The following is a 17,783-nucleotide window of genomic DNA, read 5'->3' on the forward strand; positions in this document are numbered from 1 at the left end:
TTCCGCTGTGTTGTTTTTTCCTTTATGCTCTATGTGGTTTTCTAACATTTTCTATTAGAAGGAACAAAGCCTTTGATTTAAAATTTTTATTTTGTTTTTCTAATGGGTTGTGATTCACGGATTACAATATCGTTTGGTACGTTTCCGTTCGGATTTGGTGGATGTACCATGTGATTTACCTATTTCCATATATAACATGTTCTTCTATTAATTCCACCAGCAGCAGCAAAGTCATGAAGCAAAATAATAAGCATACCCATTCCATAGAGGAGCTGATACCACAAAGAGATCTAATATATATCAAAGGCAGAGATACAAATACAAAGAAACAAACACTGACTGCAGTTACAAATAAGAGGCAGGCAATGTTGGTCTATAATTTACCAGTCCTTTTCGACATGGTTACTGATTTCAGATGGTGGATGTGTGATCTAAGAGGCTTAAGGAGATTCGTTTCCTGGCAAACCATCTTCATCAAGGTACATGCTTTCTGCCATCTGCCATATCTGAAGTATGTTGTCTTCGGCAACACTGGCAATGACCCAATCCTCACTGGGATTCCAAGAGAAATCTGGTATCTTGCTTGTGTGGCCACCATGGATGAACAGCAATGATGCTGGGCCTTCATCTGCATCTTCTGGCGTTTGTTCGTCGTTGTACCTGTTTGTATGTTACAACACTCACAATTTAGTCGAACATCATAAGAGAAGACTTAAATTAGCATACAAGTATCTGATGGATGTGATATCATTAACTAGTTTTAAGCATTTTGAGTTGCATGATTCTAAACCTATCGAGTTAATAGGTCGATTATTTCATCAGACAAAACTATTCAAAGCAAGCGTATCACATGACAGTGAATTCAACATAACATGATGCCACAAGTTATGGACTGTAAAAATAATTGTATGGAACTTATTTTAAGCTATGGACTGTAAAAATAATTGTCATGAGATAGATATTCGACTTGCAAGGCAGATGTCAAGCATGACAACATAAAAGAGAGTTGAAAAGGCTACAGAGAAATGCTTCAGTGTTGAAGAAAAAAGTAAATCAAATCTTACTTTATTCAGTGATTGAAAGTAAATCAAATCTTACTTTATTCAAACAGGCGCCGCCTAGGCGCTCGCCCGAGCCCAGGCACTGGGCGCTTCGGGCGAGCGCCTGGGTAAACCAAGGCGACCGAACTAGGATTTTAGGTCTGGTTCGGTCCTGGTTCGGTTGGTTAGTTGGTTCAATCGAACCAACTAAACCGATATAACCCTTACCCAACCCTAACCCGCTGCCGCTGCCACTCCCGATCTCGCTGCTCGCCGCTGTCACTGCTCGCAAACGCTGCCGTAGTCGCCGCTCGCCGCTGTCGCTGCTCGCAAACGTTGCCTCTGTCGCTGCTCGCAAACGCTGCCTTTGTCGCCGCTCGCGCCTCCCGCTGCTCGTCGCTCCTGCTCCCGCTGCTGTTGTCGCCGCTCGCAAACGCTGCCTTTGTCGCCGCTCGCAAACGCTGCCTTTGTCGCCGCTCGCGCCTCCCACTGCTCGCAAACGCTGTTGCTGTCGCCGCTCGCGCTTCCCGATGCTCGTCGCTCCCGCTCCCTTTCCCACTGCCGTCGCTGCCGTTGCTCGCCGCTACTTGTTTCTCACTCAGCAGGCTCAGTATACAGTATACTGTTAATATTAAGTTTATTTGAAATGATTAATTTTTAATACTGTTAATAGGTTTTCTTAATTTAATAACATATTTTTATTTAAATTTTTAAATAATTATATTTATTAATTATATTATATATTTTTATATTTTAGCGTCTCGCTTCGCTCGGGCGAGTGCCTAGCGCCTCGGGCGATTTTGGACCTTGGCGTCTTTTGGCGCCTAGCACTTTTTAAATCACTGACTTTATTACATCACTATAATTTTAAAGATATTAAATACCAAGGATAAATTCTGAATTCAGTTGAATCACATACATCACCTCTACAAACAGAGAGGCTCGGAAACACCTTGACACCTAGTTCAAACGAGAGCAACTTTACCCTAGTCCAAAAGCTTCGCTTCAATCATACATGATACTTGTAGTGTTTTGTTAAAGCTTAAATACTAATTATTAGATTTCACTACTACAAGGGCTTCTTATATGACATGAAATCTTATCTTTACTATTTTGAGCTCAATTAAGACTGTATCAACTCAATGACTCGGTGGACATTGACTGAGAAATATGATTGCTTGCACATTTTTGGATCTGAAGCCTCCATTGTTTAGAGTAAAAGATTGATCCAACTCCGGCAGCACCTTCTTGTCATGCAATGCACATGAAATATGTGAAACAGAAGCTCATCATCTATATGAACTCAAGATTTTGCCAAACTGCTGAGTGCTGAGAAGGCTTGGGCTGGTTATTGCTGGTTATTACCAGCTTGGTTTCTTTATCTTTCCCTCTTTTTCTTATAAATGAGTTATGAGGAACTGTAGCTTTACTCCAAAAACTAAAATAAAAAATGACTGTCCCTAATTAAAATGATAGCACCGAGCCACATATTTAACATAACCTATCAAACAAAAGAAAAGAATAACTCCAATCTAGAAATTTAATACACCATTGATTTATTAATTAAATTTCAGTTAATCCATTAATGCATTGAAGTTTTACAACATTACTTTCCATAAAAACTAGATATTTATGAAAATGATCAAGGGGCCACATGAGCATAACCATCTAATAATGCTACAGAACTTTATGCTCCATTGATTAAGGCCAGCAAACAAGGGAAATCATTAGCAAATTAAACAACCAAAAAATACATCATAACTGCACAAACAAAAGATTCAGTCAAATTGTACAAGGTGAACATTTATCAAAGCCTTCAAAGAATACCTGCTAAGATCCCACACCATGAGCCTCCTACCAATACAAGAAGATGCAAGAATAGTCTCGTTTTTTGTACTCCAACCAACTTGGAAAACTTGCTCTCTAGTCATAATACAACAATGTGAACAACAGTTTAAGATTTCAAGTTTTAACAAGTAGAAGAACTGATTTAAGTAATAACACAGTAAAAGGTGGCTTACTTGTGCCAGTCCAATGTGTATACAGCATTTTCAAGTTTACGAAGGTCAAATAACTTGACAGTTTTATCAGCAGAGCCTGTTGCCACGACCCATTCATTGAAGGGGTTGAATGCCAAGCAGGTAACCTGCCACAGGACCATGCTTTAAAAGTCAGTCCTCGATTCTTGTGGCTTGCAAGCCCAACTAATTTAATAACTGTGAAATAGATAACAACTGATCTGAGGTAAGAATGTGAAACTGTAATTCTAATTCAAGACAGCAGAAGAAAGAGATTGCATTCACAAAAGGAGGTAGCGCCTCAGACTAAATGGATAATGGTCGTGCCCATCATTAAAGAGATCAGGCATCTGGCAAGGATGAATTTGAATTCAGGCTCATCAAGAAAAAACAACAATCTGTTGTCTCCACAAAACTAATACTACATGCCTTCATCAATTAATGTGCTTAAAGATTGTTTTAATATAGTCTTTAAAAATGCTGAGCAAAATATTCAAGTAATTATTTGCACAACTTCAGACAATATTCAATGCTTGTAAAGTAAAACATTCTTGATGAGGATCCTTGGCAAAAAGAAAGATTAACCAGGATATTGGTTCTAACACAGTGAGAATGTCCGAGATGCAGATTACTAAAGAAATATGAACATGATTAAGAATTTGCAGTCATCTTCATCATCAAACTCTTCCAAATTGTAGGACTGTCTATGTGTGCATTTTTAAGCAAGCGGAACTGAGAAGTTGCAATCATTTATCTTAAGAAACAAGATCTTTTACATGTTTAACATTAAATGGCTGCTCATCTAGCATATTTTTAACATCTCAATTACAACTTAAATTTTGAAAACGACGTACATCAACTGCCATCAAGTAATGAGCATATGAAGTGCCAAGCATAAATTTGAGAAACAGCAGGGAACATGGAAGGCCCCCTACTTGAGCAATATAATTTCAACCGTCGACCAAGTAGCTCTCTAACTCACTTTTGATTGCCAAATCATCTCCTAATCAATCATCTAATATTCAAAACAAAAACAAAGCATAACTTTTATTGGCTTTAAAGCAGCATAACCAACAAATACAAATGTACACAAGCACATAAATATTTCCCTCTCTAATAGGTGAGGATAATTTTAGAAAAATACTGAAATGCATCAATACTGGCATTCATAAAGTCATAAACATTCCTGACTAATGATGAGGACAGATGGAATAAAGATCAAATATCTGAAAATTCATATTTATAATTATTTTAGGTAACATATGAATTTATTAACACAAATCAATAAAATATTTTAGATAGATAATAACGTAAGCAAGGTATGCAATTTCGAATAATACTGTCCGGTACGGGCGGTACGTACCGGTCCGTCAGCTTACCGGTACACGGACCGTCCGTTACCAAGCAGAACGAAAATAAAAAATAAAAAATATATGAATATTTATATATAAATATTTTATAAAAGGCGACGTCGCCTTATATATATATATTTATTTATATATATATATACCGAACGGTATACCGCTCTGACACGGACTTAGTTGGTTTTGCCTAAGTCGTGCGACACCCTCGCGCGTCCGTCCGCAAAGGTCAGCCTCCCCGAAGCCTCCCATTGTCCCTTAGGACCAACAAAAGAGAGAACGGGTTAAAGAGAACGCCTCAATCGGGATCCACAAGCAAACATGTCCGAAAAACACTTCATAGACAATGCAAATTACAAACAGACTTTACAAACTCTGAACAGTGGCACAACAAAGGGGTAAAATAGTCCATTACAGATCGAAAAGCTCTCGCACGTGTCCACATGACACAACCTTTATTTACAAGCCTAAAGAGGCCACCAACCCAACTAAAATGGGACTATTAAGCCTTCGGCCGCCCCTCTACATGCTGTACAAGGCATGAACATGCCAAAAGACACGGACATACATAAGCATTACATCAAACACCCTGTTTCGAAGTTCGTCCGTGACATTCTCCCCCACTTATCCCTTCGACGTCCTCGTCGAAACCTTTGTGAACACTGCAACTCTTCGCCTTTGCTAAGTCTTCAATCTTCCGCTCCAGTTGCAATGCGCCTCCTGGCTCCCAGCTGCTCTCCGCTGCTGTTTTTGAGTAGTCGAACCTTTGATCCGCCATGCTGCTTCAACTCGCCAATGACTCTGACTCTGGTGTGGGGTTGGCTAAGTTGTGTTGACCCTTGTTGATTCCTGCGGATCTCCCAAATGAAGGAAAAGACCATCCTTACTGCGTCAGTCTCTCAAAATTTCCACATGTTGTTTGAACTGGGTGGATGCTTGTTGGAGCTTTAACGAGCATCGCCTCGCAAACTTCTGAAGTTTTGGGTCCTTCCTCCACAAAATCTGCTCATTGACTCTTCTTTCAGTTAGTTGTCACATCCAAGTAGGTTCGCATCACTTCCGCTTTCGATTGGCATTTCGTTGGGAAATGAAGCGGACAATCTACTCTCAGTAGCACTGATCACCGTTGGTGAGGATTTGACAACTATTGTCTTTCATTATCTTCGAAGGATCTTTGAACTTGTGCAGAGCTCCTCTGCTGGATAGATAAGAGAATTGGGGTACTCGGTTTCGCCCATTCTCTTAAGAGTTGAGAAGGCAAAGGTTACTTGACTTCGCCCGCCTCCTCGAGGTTGTACTTCATGCATCGAGCTGGTTACTGGCCTTCGCCTGCTCTTTGCTCACACTTCTGAAGCACTTGAAGTGTTTGCACTCCTTGCGTTGAGTTAACTACTGTGATTCACCTTCTCAATGCCATCGAACTTCTGGAATGCGAGAAGTTTTCACCCCAACTTGGAGTAATTCTCTGATAGATGAGGTCGCCTTTGGGATTGTACCGTCTTCTCCATCAACCCTGCCGCCTACTCCACTGAGTAGCAAAGGTACAGCACCGCGTACTGCTTGTTTCATTCCTTGGTCGTGCACTCTTGCATGACCCGAAGTCCTTCACTTACGGCTATCTTGATGAGAAACTTGTTGACACCGGTCTTACGAAGTTTCTTGGCCTCTGCCCTTCAGCCTTGTCTCGATACTTGGAGATTGCCTCTGCATACTCCACCTCCTCGGCCCCTTTCACGACCAAGCGCTCTCCCTCCATGAGAGCAAGGGATCAATGACTTTTACGAAAGTCCCGCCTCTGCGGTACCATGGCGCTGCCATGCCCATGGCACTACTATCCGTCGCCTCGCATCTGCATCTCTTTTCTTCACGATCAGTAGATATGTTTCCGTGGCACTCCTCTGAGTCCACCTCCATTCTAACTGATGCTTGATTTTGGGTAGCTAAGTCCCTCTGGACTCATCGTCGCTTCCTCGCCCCTTTCGACCCCCTGCTTCAACACCTCTGTGTTCTCCAAGCAGTCTGTTTGGTCGATGGAAAGACAGACTGCAACTCCCATGCATGGCCTCTGCCATCGCGTTGTAGGGTTTGCACCAATTCTATTCTCCTTAGCTTCCTTGGTAGCAACGTTCGCTTACTCGATCTTGTCCTCTGACTTGTCGGGCTCCCTTAAGCGAATATGAGCTCTGGAGCAGTCCAACTCTCCAGCTGCTTCGATCATATACCTCTGCATGATCAAGTCCCTCCCATGGAACTCACTGGTACTTGCATTCGAACTTTTCCCTTGGTGGAACCCAGCCCCCATATGCTGATGACCAAGGTTTTCATCCGATGCAAAATTCGGTGCACGCCCAGAAGACCCGCCTCTGCGGTACCATGGCCTTCACTCCTTGAATCCATAACCCTTCTTGCCGTCGCGTTGTTCACCAAAGCGGAGCTCCCAGTAGCTCCCGATCATACCTCCATATGATCTCATCCCTCACGGGACTAGATTGTGTGTATCGTATTGCCACGAACTGTTCCACCACGATCCGCTGCACCATGTCGCCTCCTGGTGACATCTCCATTGCATTCTGATCCTTGTGGAATAAACTCGAATTGTGAACCCTCCATGTGTGGCCTCTGCCAATACATCGCAGGGTCCCTTCCACCTTCGATTTTGTTCGCTCCTCTGGCAATCGACCTTCATCCACCCACTCCTGGGTCACACCTAGATGAAGCACCGCTCTAGGACAGTCCGTCGCCTAGTAGCTCCCAAAGTCCACCGACTTCACTGTAATTTGTGCACCATTGTCTGGATCCTGGGCCTCTGCCCCTACCAGCACAATCTCCGCTGCGCATCGCTTCCTTCCTAACAACTCGAATGGCAACACTGTGGCATATTCTTCAAGAGTACCCGCCTCTACGTCCTCTTGCCCCGTGCTAAGGCCTTCTGAACCCAACTTCACCTCCGCAAATTGAGTCGCCTTAGTTCCTCCATCAAATGCTCCTCCGAGATAAGGTGCATGTGCCCCGAAGCTCCCTTCTTCTTTGGCACCATGCAAGATGAGTCCGCTCTGTCAGAATGAAGGACCCATGGAACAACATGATCCTGCTCTTGCCTCTGTAAGAGCTCATGTCCTTGACCTCTATCTAAGAAAAGCACTGTGCCTCTGCTCCATGTTCCAACTTCTCTGCTGGCTCCCTTCATGCGGCTTGGGAACTTCGCCAAGTTACACCCAAGTTGCTCCGCTCCTCGTTTTCGCATTGAGTCGATGGTGGCCCTCGCTCCCACTATTCCACGGGTCAGCCCTCCCTTGAGTCCGATCTCCACATCGACTCCAAGTGTGCCTTCATTTAAGTTGCTTTGGGTCGCTCCCCCACTTGATCTCGCAATGCATCCACCAATGCATTCTCTCAAGCGAGATCATGCGACGACTCCTTGCCGCTTTCTCAGTTCATCGAGCTTCGTGGAGTTGTTGTTTGTTGAGGTACTCCTCCTCAACATGTGAGGTCCGTCACACATTATTCTCCCTCTGGAGAGCCGGGACTTATCCCTCCTGGAAAACTGTCCCATTGGAGCAACATCTCTCTTCGTTTCGGAGACCACCATCCCCTTGGACTACTCCGATCTGCTAAACAAACTGTGCATTGTTCTGCCTCCTGCAAACGCACTTGCTAGATTGTGACTCCACGTCAATACAGCCCCCGCTGCACCCCTCAAGGCATAGCAACATGCTGAACTCATTGCACACTTCAGCCTCCTACGGACGTATCCTTCACATGCCGAAGAGAAAGTTTCAATGCTCCATGGCGCCGAGTCTCGGCCGCCTTGGGATGGCCACGAACATTCCATCGTCCGCATACAAGCCCATGCATGAGTACCAATTTCTTCGAGTTAGCAATTCCCCCTCACCTCTGTGAGCTTTGCATAACTCTTTTGGTCGTTGAGCAACTCATTCCACCTTGGATGGTCTCATTCTTGCCAAGCGCCTCGCTTGCCTAGAGCACCATCAAGTATAGTTGTCAACGTTGAGCCGTAGCTCAAACTCAGCCATCCCAACCTTTGTGTGCTCCACATTCTTCCAAGCTTGCCTGTTCTCGTGGTGCCTCTTGCGCGAAGGGTTGGCCATTCCTCTGAATGCCAATCTCAGATGCCCGCTCCTCTGAGCGACTCCTTTTCCCTACATCTCCATGCCCGTTTTCCCCCAAACGGTCGCGCGTGTGCTGACTGCTCTCGACGCAGCCCCGCTAGGTCCCCCACGTTTGCATGCTAAGTGTTTCTATGAGTGCTTGTCCCGCTCTGATACCATATGACATGGACTTAGTTGGTTTTGCCTAAGTCGTGCGGCACCCTCGCGCGTCCGTCCGCAAAGGTCAGCCTCCCCGAAGCCTCCCATTGTCCCTTAGGACCAACAAAAGAGAGAACGGGTTAAAGAGAACGCCTCAATCGGGATCCACAAGCAAACATGTCCGAAAAACACTTCATAGACAATGCAAATTACAAACAGACTTTACAAGCTCTGAACAGTGGCACAACAAAGGGGTAAAATGGTCCATTACAGACCGAAAAGCTCTCGCACGTGTCCACATGACACAACCTTTATTTACAAGCCTAAAGAGGCCACCAACCCAACTAAAATGGGACTATTAAGCCTTCGGCCGCCCCTCTACATGCTGTACAAGGCATGAACATGCCAAAAGACACGGACATACATAAGCATTACATCAAACACCCTGTTTCGAAGTTTATCCGTGACAGCTCGGTATACAGTTTCGTACCGTACCGAGCAAACGTCGAAACTCCAGTACGGTACGAAATTGCATACCTTGAACATAAGATTACTTGAACTGGATGGATCACCAACAAAAGATAAAGTCCCCAACCAAACATATATTTTATATTCTTGAAAAGGAAAACTTTAAAACAAATATGCAAAGAAAAGGAAAAGATGAGAAAAAAAATACAACTCCAAAACAATCAACCAGGTAAAATGTTTCTCGATGACGGTTTGAATTGATATAATTAGATTTAACACTTTGTGACAAATTTCAAAACTAAGAAATCTGGATACAGAAAAGTAAACCATAAATCTAGAAGATTTCAAATTTCAGATAAAATAATGTAGGTATATGAACATGTTTAAGTAACCGTATCCAGCTCCAACCAAAAAAAAATTGATTTATCTATTGACCCACTTCCCCCATATTCCTCCAACATCAGCTTAGAGTCTGGGCAAGCAGGCTAGTCTGAATCTGTGGAGGAAATAATCAGGACAGGTCCATGGTACAAGAAAAGAGGAGATGGCAAACAATTAAGGCTTTTTTGTTACTTGATAAGTTTTTGCAGAAAACGTTTTCAGAGACAAAAAGAAAAAAAAAAAAAACAACCTTACAATGGCATTATCAGCCTCAATTAACCATAAACAATGGGAAGCTAATGATAAAGACGAAAATCAAGCACAATAACCTCCAAAAGAAGTCAGCACATCTGATACTCTAGGAGAAGTCTTAAACATCTTTGCATTACTCATACAAGGATGTCCCAGGAAAATAACCAGATGGGTTCAGACAATTAACCAGGGTGTCTAAGTAGTCAAATTGCTCATGATGGACAACCAAAGTATACTGAAGTTCATTATACTATGGCCAGAAAAATAATTAAAAGAAACAGAATTCTAATTAAAAAAATGTAAACCAATATATTCCAGCCACAAAGAATATAACATATGGAATGTTGCAAGTAAGACTTTCTCGATACTCGAAAATCAGCTTAGATACTCCAGAAAATGATGCCAAAGTTAGAGACAAACAAACTAAATCTATATCTGTATTGTATAAGGTTCTCCATCATATTTCAACTTCGGGTATGTCTGGTTCCTAGTGGGAACAGAATAGTGGTGCATCTCTTTGTGCTTGATTTCAAAGACGTGATCAAGTTAGTGAAAAAGAGGCTTACATAAATTCGTAAGTGAACAAAAACAATGTTCAAAAGCCACTTCCTGCATACTGCCAAACAATTCAAGTATTGAATTCCACTCATAAAACTCACAGTAGAATGCGGATTCAAGTGACGTTCTACAACATCGATTCAAACATAAAAAATGTGCAGCTTGATTGGGTAAAAACACTATTCTGGCGGCAATTAGAACTCTCTAAATTGGGAAGTAAGCTGAAAAGAGAACTCATGTAAACAGTAAAAAGCAACTTTAGCATTGGTATATGGGTTTAACTCCTCTTCTTGAATAAAACCCGTCTCTCAAACAAAATAAAATTCTTACCCACAGGAATGACACATGTCAACCTGGCCAGTTTTATATATTGATGGAGATGTCACTCATTCACTGCCAAAACTTGACTTTTACTGTTCTTCTCTCCTCTCTTCCTATATTTCTGCCTCCTTTCTCCCTCTCCCTCTCCCTCTTTTTAAGTTCATACTGCTGTCACTGCTATGTCAGCATGGTCATCATACACCATGAACTGGAGAAATAAATCCCAATAACTTCCACAAGCATATCATTACTTGCATATGTAGATGATTATCTAAGGAAAATTTGTGATACTACAAACACATTTGGAATATTTTATGAGCTAGAAAACTAGTTTTTTAATTGATTCAGCAAGTGAAGACTTAATGCTACACACAAGAATAAACCATCAAACTGAGCAGATAACAAAACCAAGCATTTTGTAGCCAAGAAATTAAATTGTATGTTGGTAATTTCTGAGAAAAAAAAATCAAGTAGCAGCCTTGTGGATCAATATACTCACATCACCTTGATGAGCAATAACAGATGTAACTGGCTTGTTTCTTGGTGTCCTCACATCCCAATAGCACAGACGACGATCACCACCGACTGAACCAAAATGGTCTTCATGCTTCAAGTGCCAAGCAACATCCTCAACAACACCATCATGTACCTAACATGCAGGGTATAGTAGTAAGCCTAGCAGTCAGCATTCATTGTTAACAGTAGGCCATAACAGAGGTCCTCAATCAAAATAAGTTGGATGTGTGTTTTTGGAGTTCTAAAAATTGGATATATAGCTTAATAGACCAATCACAAATCCACTAGTGTCCTGCAAATGCAGGTTTTAGGGACTAGTTGACAATCACAGAACTAAATTGAAGAGGTTGCTTCAAAGTCTGAAACCTAAATAGATAGGTTACGTGGAAGCAACCTCACAATTCTACCATGTCCCACCCTTAATCCAAGAAATTTGACACTAAAGAAACTCAGAGCAACATATTCTAGCAAAAATGGAAAGCTTCACTAGTTTCATCAGCCACATGTGACCTAGGTTCCTCCTACATATTTATTTGTACCTCCATAATTTATGTTAGTTATCTGTTCTCATGCTTGCTTTGTTTGCCAAGTAAATGAGGTGTGTTATAGAAAAGATACACAGAAGTGAGTTCTAATATAATTAGCCACGTTGACCATATACAGTTGGTGCTCAATGTAATTCCCAGGTCAATCCAGACTTTAACAAAGAAATATCTAATAGACCAGCTAGTGAGGGAATGAGTTATGAGATCTGATACAGCTCATGCTAACAAAGAGCACTGCTCTGACATTTACCCAAGTTGAGAAACCTCAAATAAGAGGAAAGAGATAAGCTTTGTAATAAGGAGCAATTACCATCTCAAACGCATGGATAAGATACTAAGCAAACACTAAAATGAAACCAAAAGTTGCTTAATATGTACTTCTATAACTTGCATCCGATGCTCTTTCAGACATTTATATCAACCAAGCATTGCGACAACTATTTTACTGACAAATTCTTACTTGTGCAGTCTACATCCAAATTACCCAACCCATATGGCCCATATAGCATATTTTAAGTTCCTCTCATCCAAAAAATTTGCTCATAAACAAAATAATCAAAAGGAAAGACGAGTTAAAATATGAAAATAAACTGAACCAAAAAGCAAGCACAGAAAAAAAAAAAAGTAATTATGAAAACCCTTAAGACTGTCACCTTAAAAATATGAAGAGCATCAAGGGCCTTATTTTCAGGAGTACCATTAATATCCCACAAGCATATTTGAGCATCATCAGAACCACTCAGCAGATGTCCTTGCTTAAACTGGCTCCAGGATAAACCATATCCTTCAGAGAGATGACCGCTCAACCTCAAATCAGGGCTGCATGCACCAAATAATGGAGGTTTTAATGGATGTGTGCTAGAGTCAAAAACATAGACCTCCGCTTTGACTGTCTTTGTTGCAATTATAGAAGGATTTTGTGGCATGTAGCGAGCTCGGTGAACCTCTCCATCATGATTTATTTGCTGAACTATTCGCACCTGGACATAGTCACAAGCATCGCGAGTTAATAGAATCTTAGGACCCTCATGCACCATAGAAGGGATCCTACCATACCAAGTTATCAGATATCCCTTAGGAATAAATCATAATTTTAGATTTCTTGAGACATCTGTTGAGAGCAAACAGTGGTATGCTGTCAATCATGTTACCATAAAAGCATGTATACAGGGTTCAAGAAGAAGCATTGTTAAATAACTACTTTGAAAACTAAGACATACTTAAAGCATGATCAAACAGATTCTTCAAGACCACTTTCTCAAACAAGAATAAAAAGATATCACGAGGCTTACCAAGATTTAGAAGTCCGTAACCATTGCAAACTTAGACATGTCTTGGAAACCAAAACATTTCAAGTTAAAGAGGAGAAAAGATAACTTTCTTTTTTGGTTAGCAACGACTTTAACCTAAAGCACGGATAATCACAAGAAGATGAAAGAAGAAGGGACCAAATATTAGGGCCGAGAGGGAAAAAGAGATCGATCGGAAGCAACCTTGCCGCCGGGTCCGCCGAAGCTGTCGGCATCGCCGCGCTCGCCGTCGAACTGGCGGGCGTCGTACTCGGCGTCCTCGAGGGGAAGCCGGACTTCGGCAAGCATGAGGTAATTGGGCTCGCCGTCGGAGGTGTGGGTGCCGAGGATCATCTTCTGGACGGAATAGTCCTTCCCGGCGGGCTCCTCGCGGCCGGGGAGCCACTGCACGGTGAGGGAAGGCCACTCGAGGGCGTGTGAGATCAGCATGTCGTACAGGAAGGGCGTGTTCTTCTTCCATATCTTGTACTCCTCGTTTATGACCCGCCCCACCATCGCCCCCCGCAACTCTTCCTCCCCCTTCCCCATCACGTCCTCTTGCATCCCCTCCTCTCTCATATATATAGAGAGGAGAGACGGTAGAAGGGTATATAGTTTTGGAAGGGAAGAAAGCAAGATGGTGCCGGGTCGGATCCAAATATGTTCTAAATCCGAATCCGATAATTCTTAAGTGAGAAGCCACGCTCCACAATTACGGCCGCTGATCGGATTCATACCCACACAAAAGCTGACCCGATAAAGTTAGTACAGATCCGTACACAAGATCGACTCTGATTCCGATCCGAACAACATATAAACCATAATCATGTTAGACTAAATGAATATGAATTCAACTTAGATGTCCAATAGATACGGATTAGAATGATTTATTTTGATGAATAATGTGAAAATTTCGTTTGATTTGTGTATTGAGAGTATCAAATCTTGAAAAACTATTACTCACAAATTGATTCAATCAAACTCGTAAAATACATGAAAATTTGACAGCATAATTTATAAAGGATTGGAATAACAGATATGATTGTTTGTAATGTGGATAAAGAAACAAAAGTACAATAAACGATAAGAGTAGAAATTGGCCTCTATGTTCTTCGATATGAAAGCCGAGTTTTCTCTAGACATACTCATCTGCGGAATCCAGTCACAAATCGTTGGATTCCTGCAAAGTCCGATATCATCTTTATGTTGTGGAAGAAGTTCCCCAACTTTATGCTCATTAAATCCGCAAGAAACTCGGATTGCTCATCACCATTTGTCTGTGACAGAAATTTTCACCAAAATGATTCTGATCATGAAACCAAGTTGAAATCTTTTACTACAACCACTAGTTAGAGCACATACAGAACAAACCAAGGAGGAAAATTTATAGCAGATGCATTACCTCGAAAGCAAAGAAACCACCAGATTTGAGTGCCGAGGCAGAGCCTTCACAGAGATGGAGAAGATGATCCATGCCTGCCTCACCTCCATCGAGAGCGAGCTTTGGCTCATGTTGACCGACTTCAGCTTGTAATCCCGGAATATGGTTACTAGGAATATATGGAGGATTACTTACCAAACCCATAAGTTTTCCTTCAACATCTTGCAGAGGTTCAAACCAAGAACCCCACCTTAACTCAATCTTGTCCTAAATGGAAAGAAGCAATATATTGGGTAAGGACAAAATGATGATATCTTGCAGACAATTATACAGATCAAGATGCAGAGATTTACTGAGAAAATGCATGAATATGCTTAACTTGTGCCTCCAATCATACAAACAATAAAGAGCTCTATAATGTTTGCCTCTTAAGCAAATGAACTGGTTTTGCTGCCATGAATCATATTAACATCCAGATCATTGTATTACTACAGACTGGGCTAGTTAAAAACATAAACCATATATGTCGAGAAAAGTAGGAGATTAGAACTTTCAAGTACCGGATATATAATCCTGTGTCCAATGATGCACAGAAACATTGACTAGCATAAAAACTTAGTGTTGCTAGCGCAATCAGCACAAGTTACATATTAGTTTTGGCTGTCTATAACATAAATATACCAGGTTAACATTGGGCAATATGCTAAAATATTGCAAATAGGAAACATATAATCAGAGAGTCCAGCGTATAGATCGTCGAGAGAAGCATGATATACTAATTTAAAGAAGATCTACAACAGCTTCCAATTTCGAAAATAACAGCAAAGTTCAATTTGCCAATGAATCATCACAGGCAAATACAATCATAGAGTCCAGCGTATAGATTGTAAATAGGAAACATATAATCAGAGAGTCCAGCGTATACATTGTCGAGAGAAGCATGATATACTAATTTAAAGAAGATTTACAACAGCTTCCAATTTCGAAAATAACAGCAAGGTTCAATTTCCCAATGAATCATCACAGGCAAATACAATCATAGAGTCCAGCGTATAGATTGTCGAGAGAAGTATGATATACTAATTTAAAGAAGATCTACAACAGCCTCCAATTTCAAAAATAACAGCAAAGTTCAATTTGCCAATGAATCATCACAGGCACAATCATAGAGTCCAGCATATAGATTGTAAATAGGAAACATATAATCATAGAGTCCAGAGTATAGATTGTCCAGAGAAGTATGATATACCAATTTAAAGAAGATCTACAACAGCCTCCAATTTCGAACATAACAGCAAAGTTCAATTTGCCAATGAATCATCACAGGCAAATACACCTCAGTGGATTTGTAAGGCCAGCTGACGAGAAAGAAATATACCTCAATGGTCAGGAATTTCATGAAATAAGCTGGTCTATCTTCAACATGTTCAACATATCTAGTATATAACAAATCTTCCTCAGTTATTAGCATCATGAACCCAATACCCACAATTTTTTATAAGACTAGTTATTTTAGAAAATATATTTTGCAACACTTGAAATAGTGAGCAAATTGCATGCGTATAAGGAACATCCATTCGAAAGAAGTATCATCCTTGCTTCGACATATCATTTGAGGCTTTCTTTTTCGCTTCATTTCGAGAAACAGATTACTCCATAAAAACGGTTCCAAATATTATCATTATTCAAAAGTTCCTAAGACATGGAAAAAAGAAAAAGCAACGAACTTTCCTATTCAACTAGATTGCCAATGATCTATGTTCAAAAATTAGCTGTGCAAGCTTATTTTTTCTGTTATCGTCAGGACAAGGTGAAGAAAAACATAGGAATGACTTCATCATTTAGAATAGCTGAGGAAATGTGGACCACTATACTTTGTTTCCCAAGAAATACATGCAGAGAAAGATCCTGAATTTGGAACTCTCTACTATGTCATCATTAATGTATGAAACTTCAGACATCAATTAATCTAAGCTTGATTTCTTCCCTATTCAGTCATCAAAAAATGTTGCATATCCTTATCTTAGGATACCAGTTTGCATCAAACTCCACCCTTTTTTGATAATATCCCCATAACATTTAACGATTAGGGTGTTTGATCAGACATTAGTAGTTCAAGAAATAAAAACAAGATCACATGAATAAAGTGCTGATAGCTAAGACAATTGAAGTAGGAAGAAGAACAAGAAATGTAATACCTGCAAATTCTGTTTACAATGCCATATAAGTTTCAGTCAAAAAAAAATCTACCAACTAATTACAGAAGAATTAATCCAAGACTAACTCATATTGATCTTTCTCCCATAAGATTCCTAATAACTCGATCTTTCTGCTTGATTTAACAGCCAAATGGTGAAAAACAACTTTTTTATGGATTAGGAATCCAAATTTCATACCACAAATGAATGAATAATCAATCTTGAAAAAACTGACCTTTAACTCATATCTCTCCACGTTAAGCCTTGCGACCTCCAATGCGACCGGACTCAAGTCCGTAGCAAACACTCTCCCTCCCTCCTGCAACATCCTCCCAATTCCCACAGCAATGGCGCCGCTTCCCGTTCCCAAATCGGCCCACAAGCCCTTCTCGAACCCCTCCACCTCCGCGACCAAATCCACCACCATCTCAGTCTCCGGCCTCGGGATCAAAACCCCCTCTTTCACCACCAAGACCAGGTCCCTCCAATGCTCGCACCCCACGATGTACTGGAACGGCCGCCTCTCCTCGATCCTCGCCTTCCACAGGCGGTAGAGCTCCTCCAGCTCGACCCTGAGACGGAGCTCTTCGCCGACGCCAGACTCGGAGGCAGCGGCGACGGTTGCGTCCTCGACCAGCCACGCGAGCTCGCGACGGAGGAGGGCGGCGTCGGGGCCGCCGTCGGAGGCGGAGAGTCGGGGCCCGGCGGCGAGGGCGAGGGATTCTGCCCAACGGCGAAAGTCATGGAGGTCGGTGCGAGATGCGGCGAAGGCCGGGGGGCGGAGGAAGAGAGGCGGCCGGTGGTCGGAAGAGAATAGTGGCGTCGGAGAGGAGGAGGAGGAGGAGCGAGAAGGGATGGAGAGGCGGCGGTGGAGAGAGGAGGCGACGACGGGCGGGAGCGGCGAGAAGACAGGAAACGGGAATCGTAGAGTCATCTCCACCGTCCAAAAGGAAGTTCATGCTTGCGTCCATCGTTAATATCTTGACTAATTATATATTATTGCCGTCTTGGCTAATTATCTATTTACCTTAACAACATTAGTTTTATCAATAAAAATATAAAAATAAAGAAAAAAATTAGCATTCTAGTGGTAACGGACGCTGACATAGTAGCCGAGCAACTCTTTCACCACTCTACATCTACATCGGTGCTTCGTCATCGTGGAATCAAAGTCTGTTGCCAAAGTC

The 17,783-nt window shown here is 41.8% G+C and overlaps 2 protein-coding genes across 4 annotated transcripts; both read right to left on the bottom strand.

Moving 5' to 3' along the window:
- Positions 1 to 276: 276 nt before the first annotated feature.
- LOC103983542 (WD-40 repeat-containing protein MSI1) lies at positions 277 to 13,837 on the bottom strand. Its single transcript, XM_009400773.3, has 6 exons — positions 13,222 to 13,837; positions 12,382 to 12,708; positions 11,167 to 11,316; positions 3,062 to 3,186; positions 2,868 to 2,963; positions 277 to 660 (listed from the first exon to the last, which is right to left on the bottom strand). The coding sequence occupies exons 1-6, from the start codon at positions 13,594 to 13,596 to the stop codon at positions 441 to 443; spliced, it is 1,293 nt and encodes a 430-aa protein (XP_009399048.3). The 5' UTR covers positions 13,597 to 13,837; the 3' UTR covers positions 277 to 440.
- On the bottom strand, positions 12,570 to 17,554 carry LOC135584822 (uncharacterized). 3 transcript variants are annotated; one of them, XM_065150895.1, is made up of 4 exons: positions 16,832 to 17,554; positions 14,420 to 14,665; positions 14,163 to 14,294; positions 12,570 to 12,708 (listed from the first exon to the last, which is right to left on the bottom strand). In XM_065150895.1, the coding sequence occupies exons 1-3, from the start codon at positions 17,528 to 17,530 to the stop codon at positions 14,163 to 14,165; spliced, it is 1,077 nt and encodes a 358-aa protein (XP_065006967.1). In that variant the 5' UTR covers positions 17,531 to 17,554; the 3' UTR covers positions 12,570 to 12,708. The 3 variants fall into 3 exon arrangements, with proteins under 3 accessions (XP_065006967.1, XP_065006966.1, XP_065006968.1); XM_065150894.1 differs by lacking the exon at positions 12,570 to 12,708 and having other exon boundaries at positions 14,008 to 14,294; XM_065150896.1 differs by lacking the exon at positions 12,570 to 12,708 and having other exon boundaries at positions 14,008 to 14,323.
- Positions 17,555 to 17,783: the final 229 nt, after the last annotated feature.

The sequence above is a fragment of the Musa acuminata genome, chromosome BXJ3-5 (assembly GCF_036884655.1).
Source record: "Musa acuminata AAA Group cultivar baxijiao chromosome BXJ3-5, Cavendish_Baxijiao_AAA, whole genome shotgun sequence".
Classification (NCBI taxonomy): domain Eukaryota; kingdom Viridiplantae; phylum Streptophyta; class Magnoliopsida; order Zingiberales; family Musaceae; genus Musa; species Musa acuminata.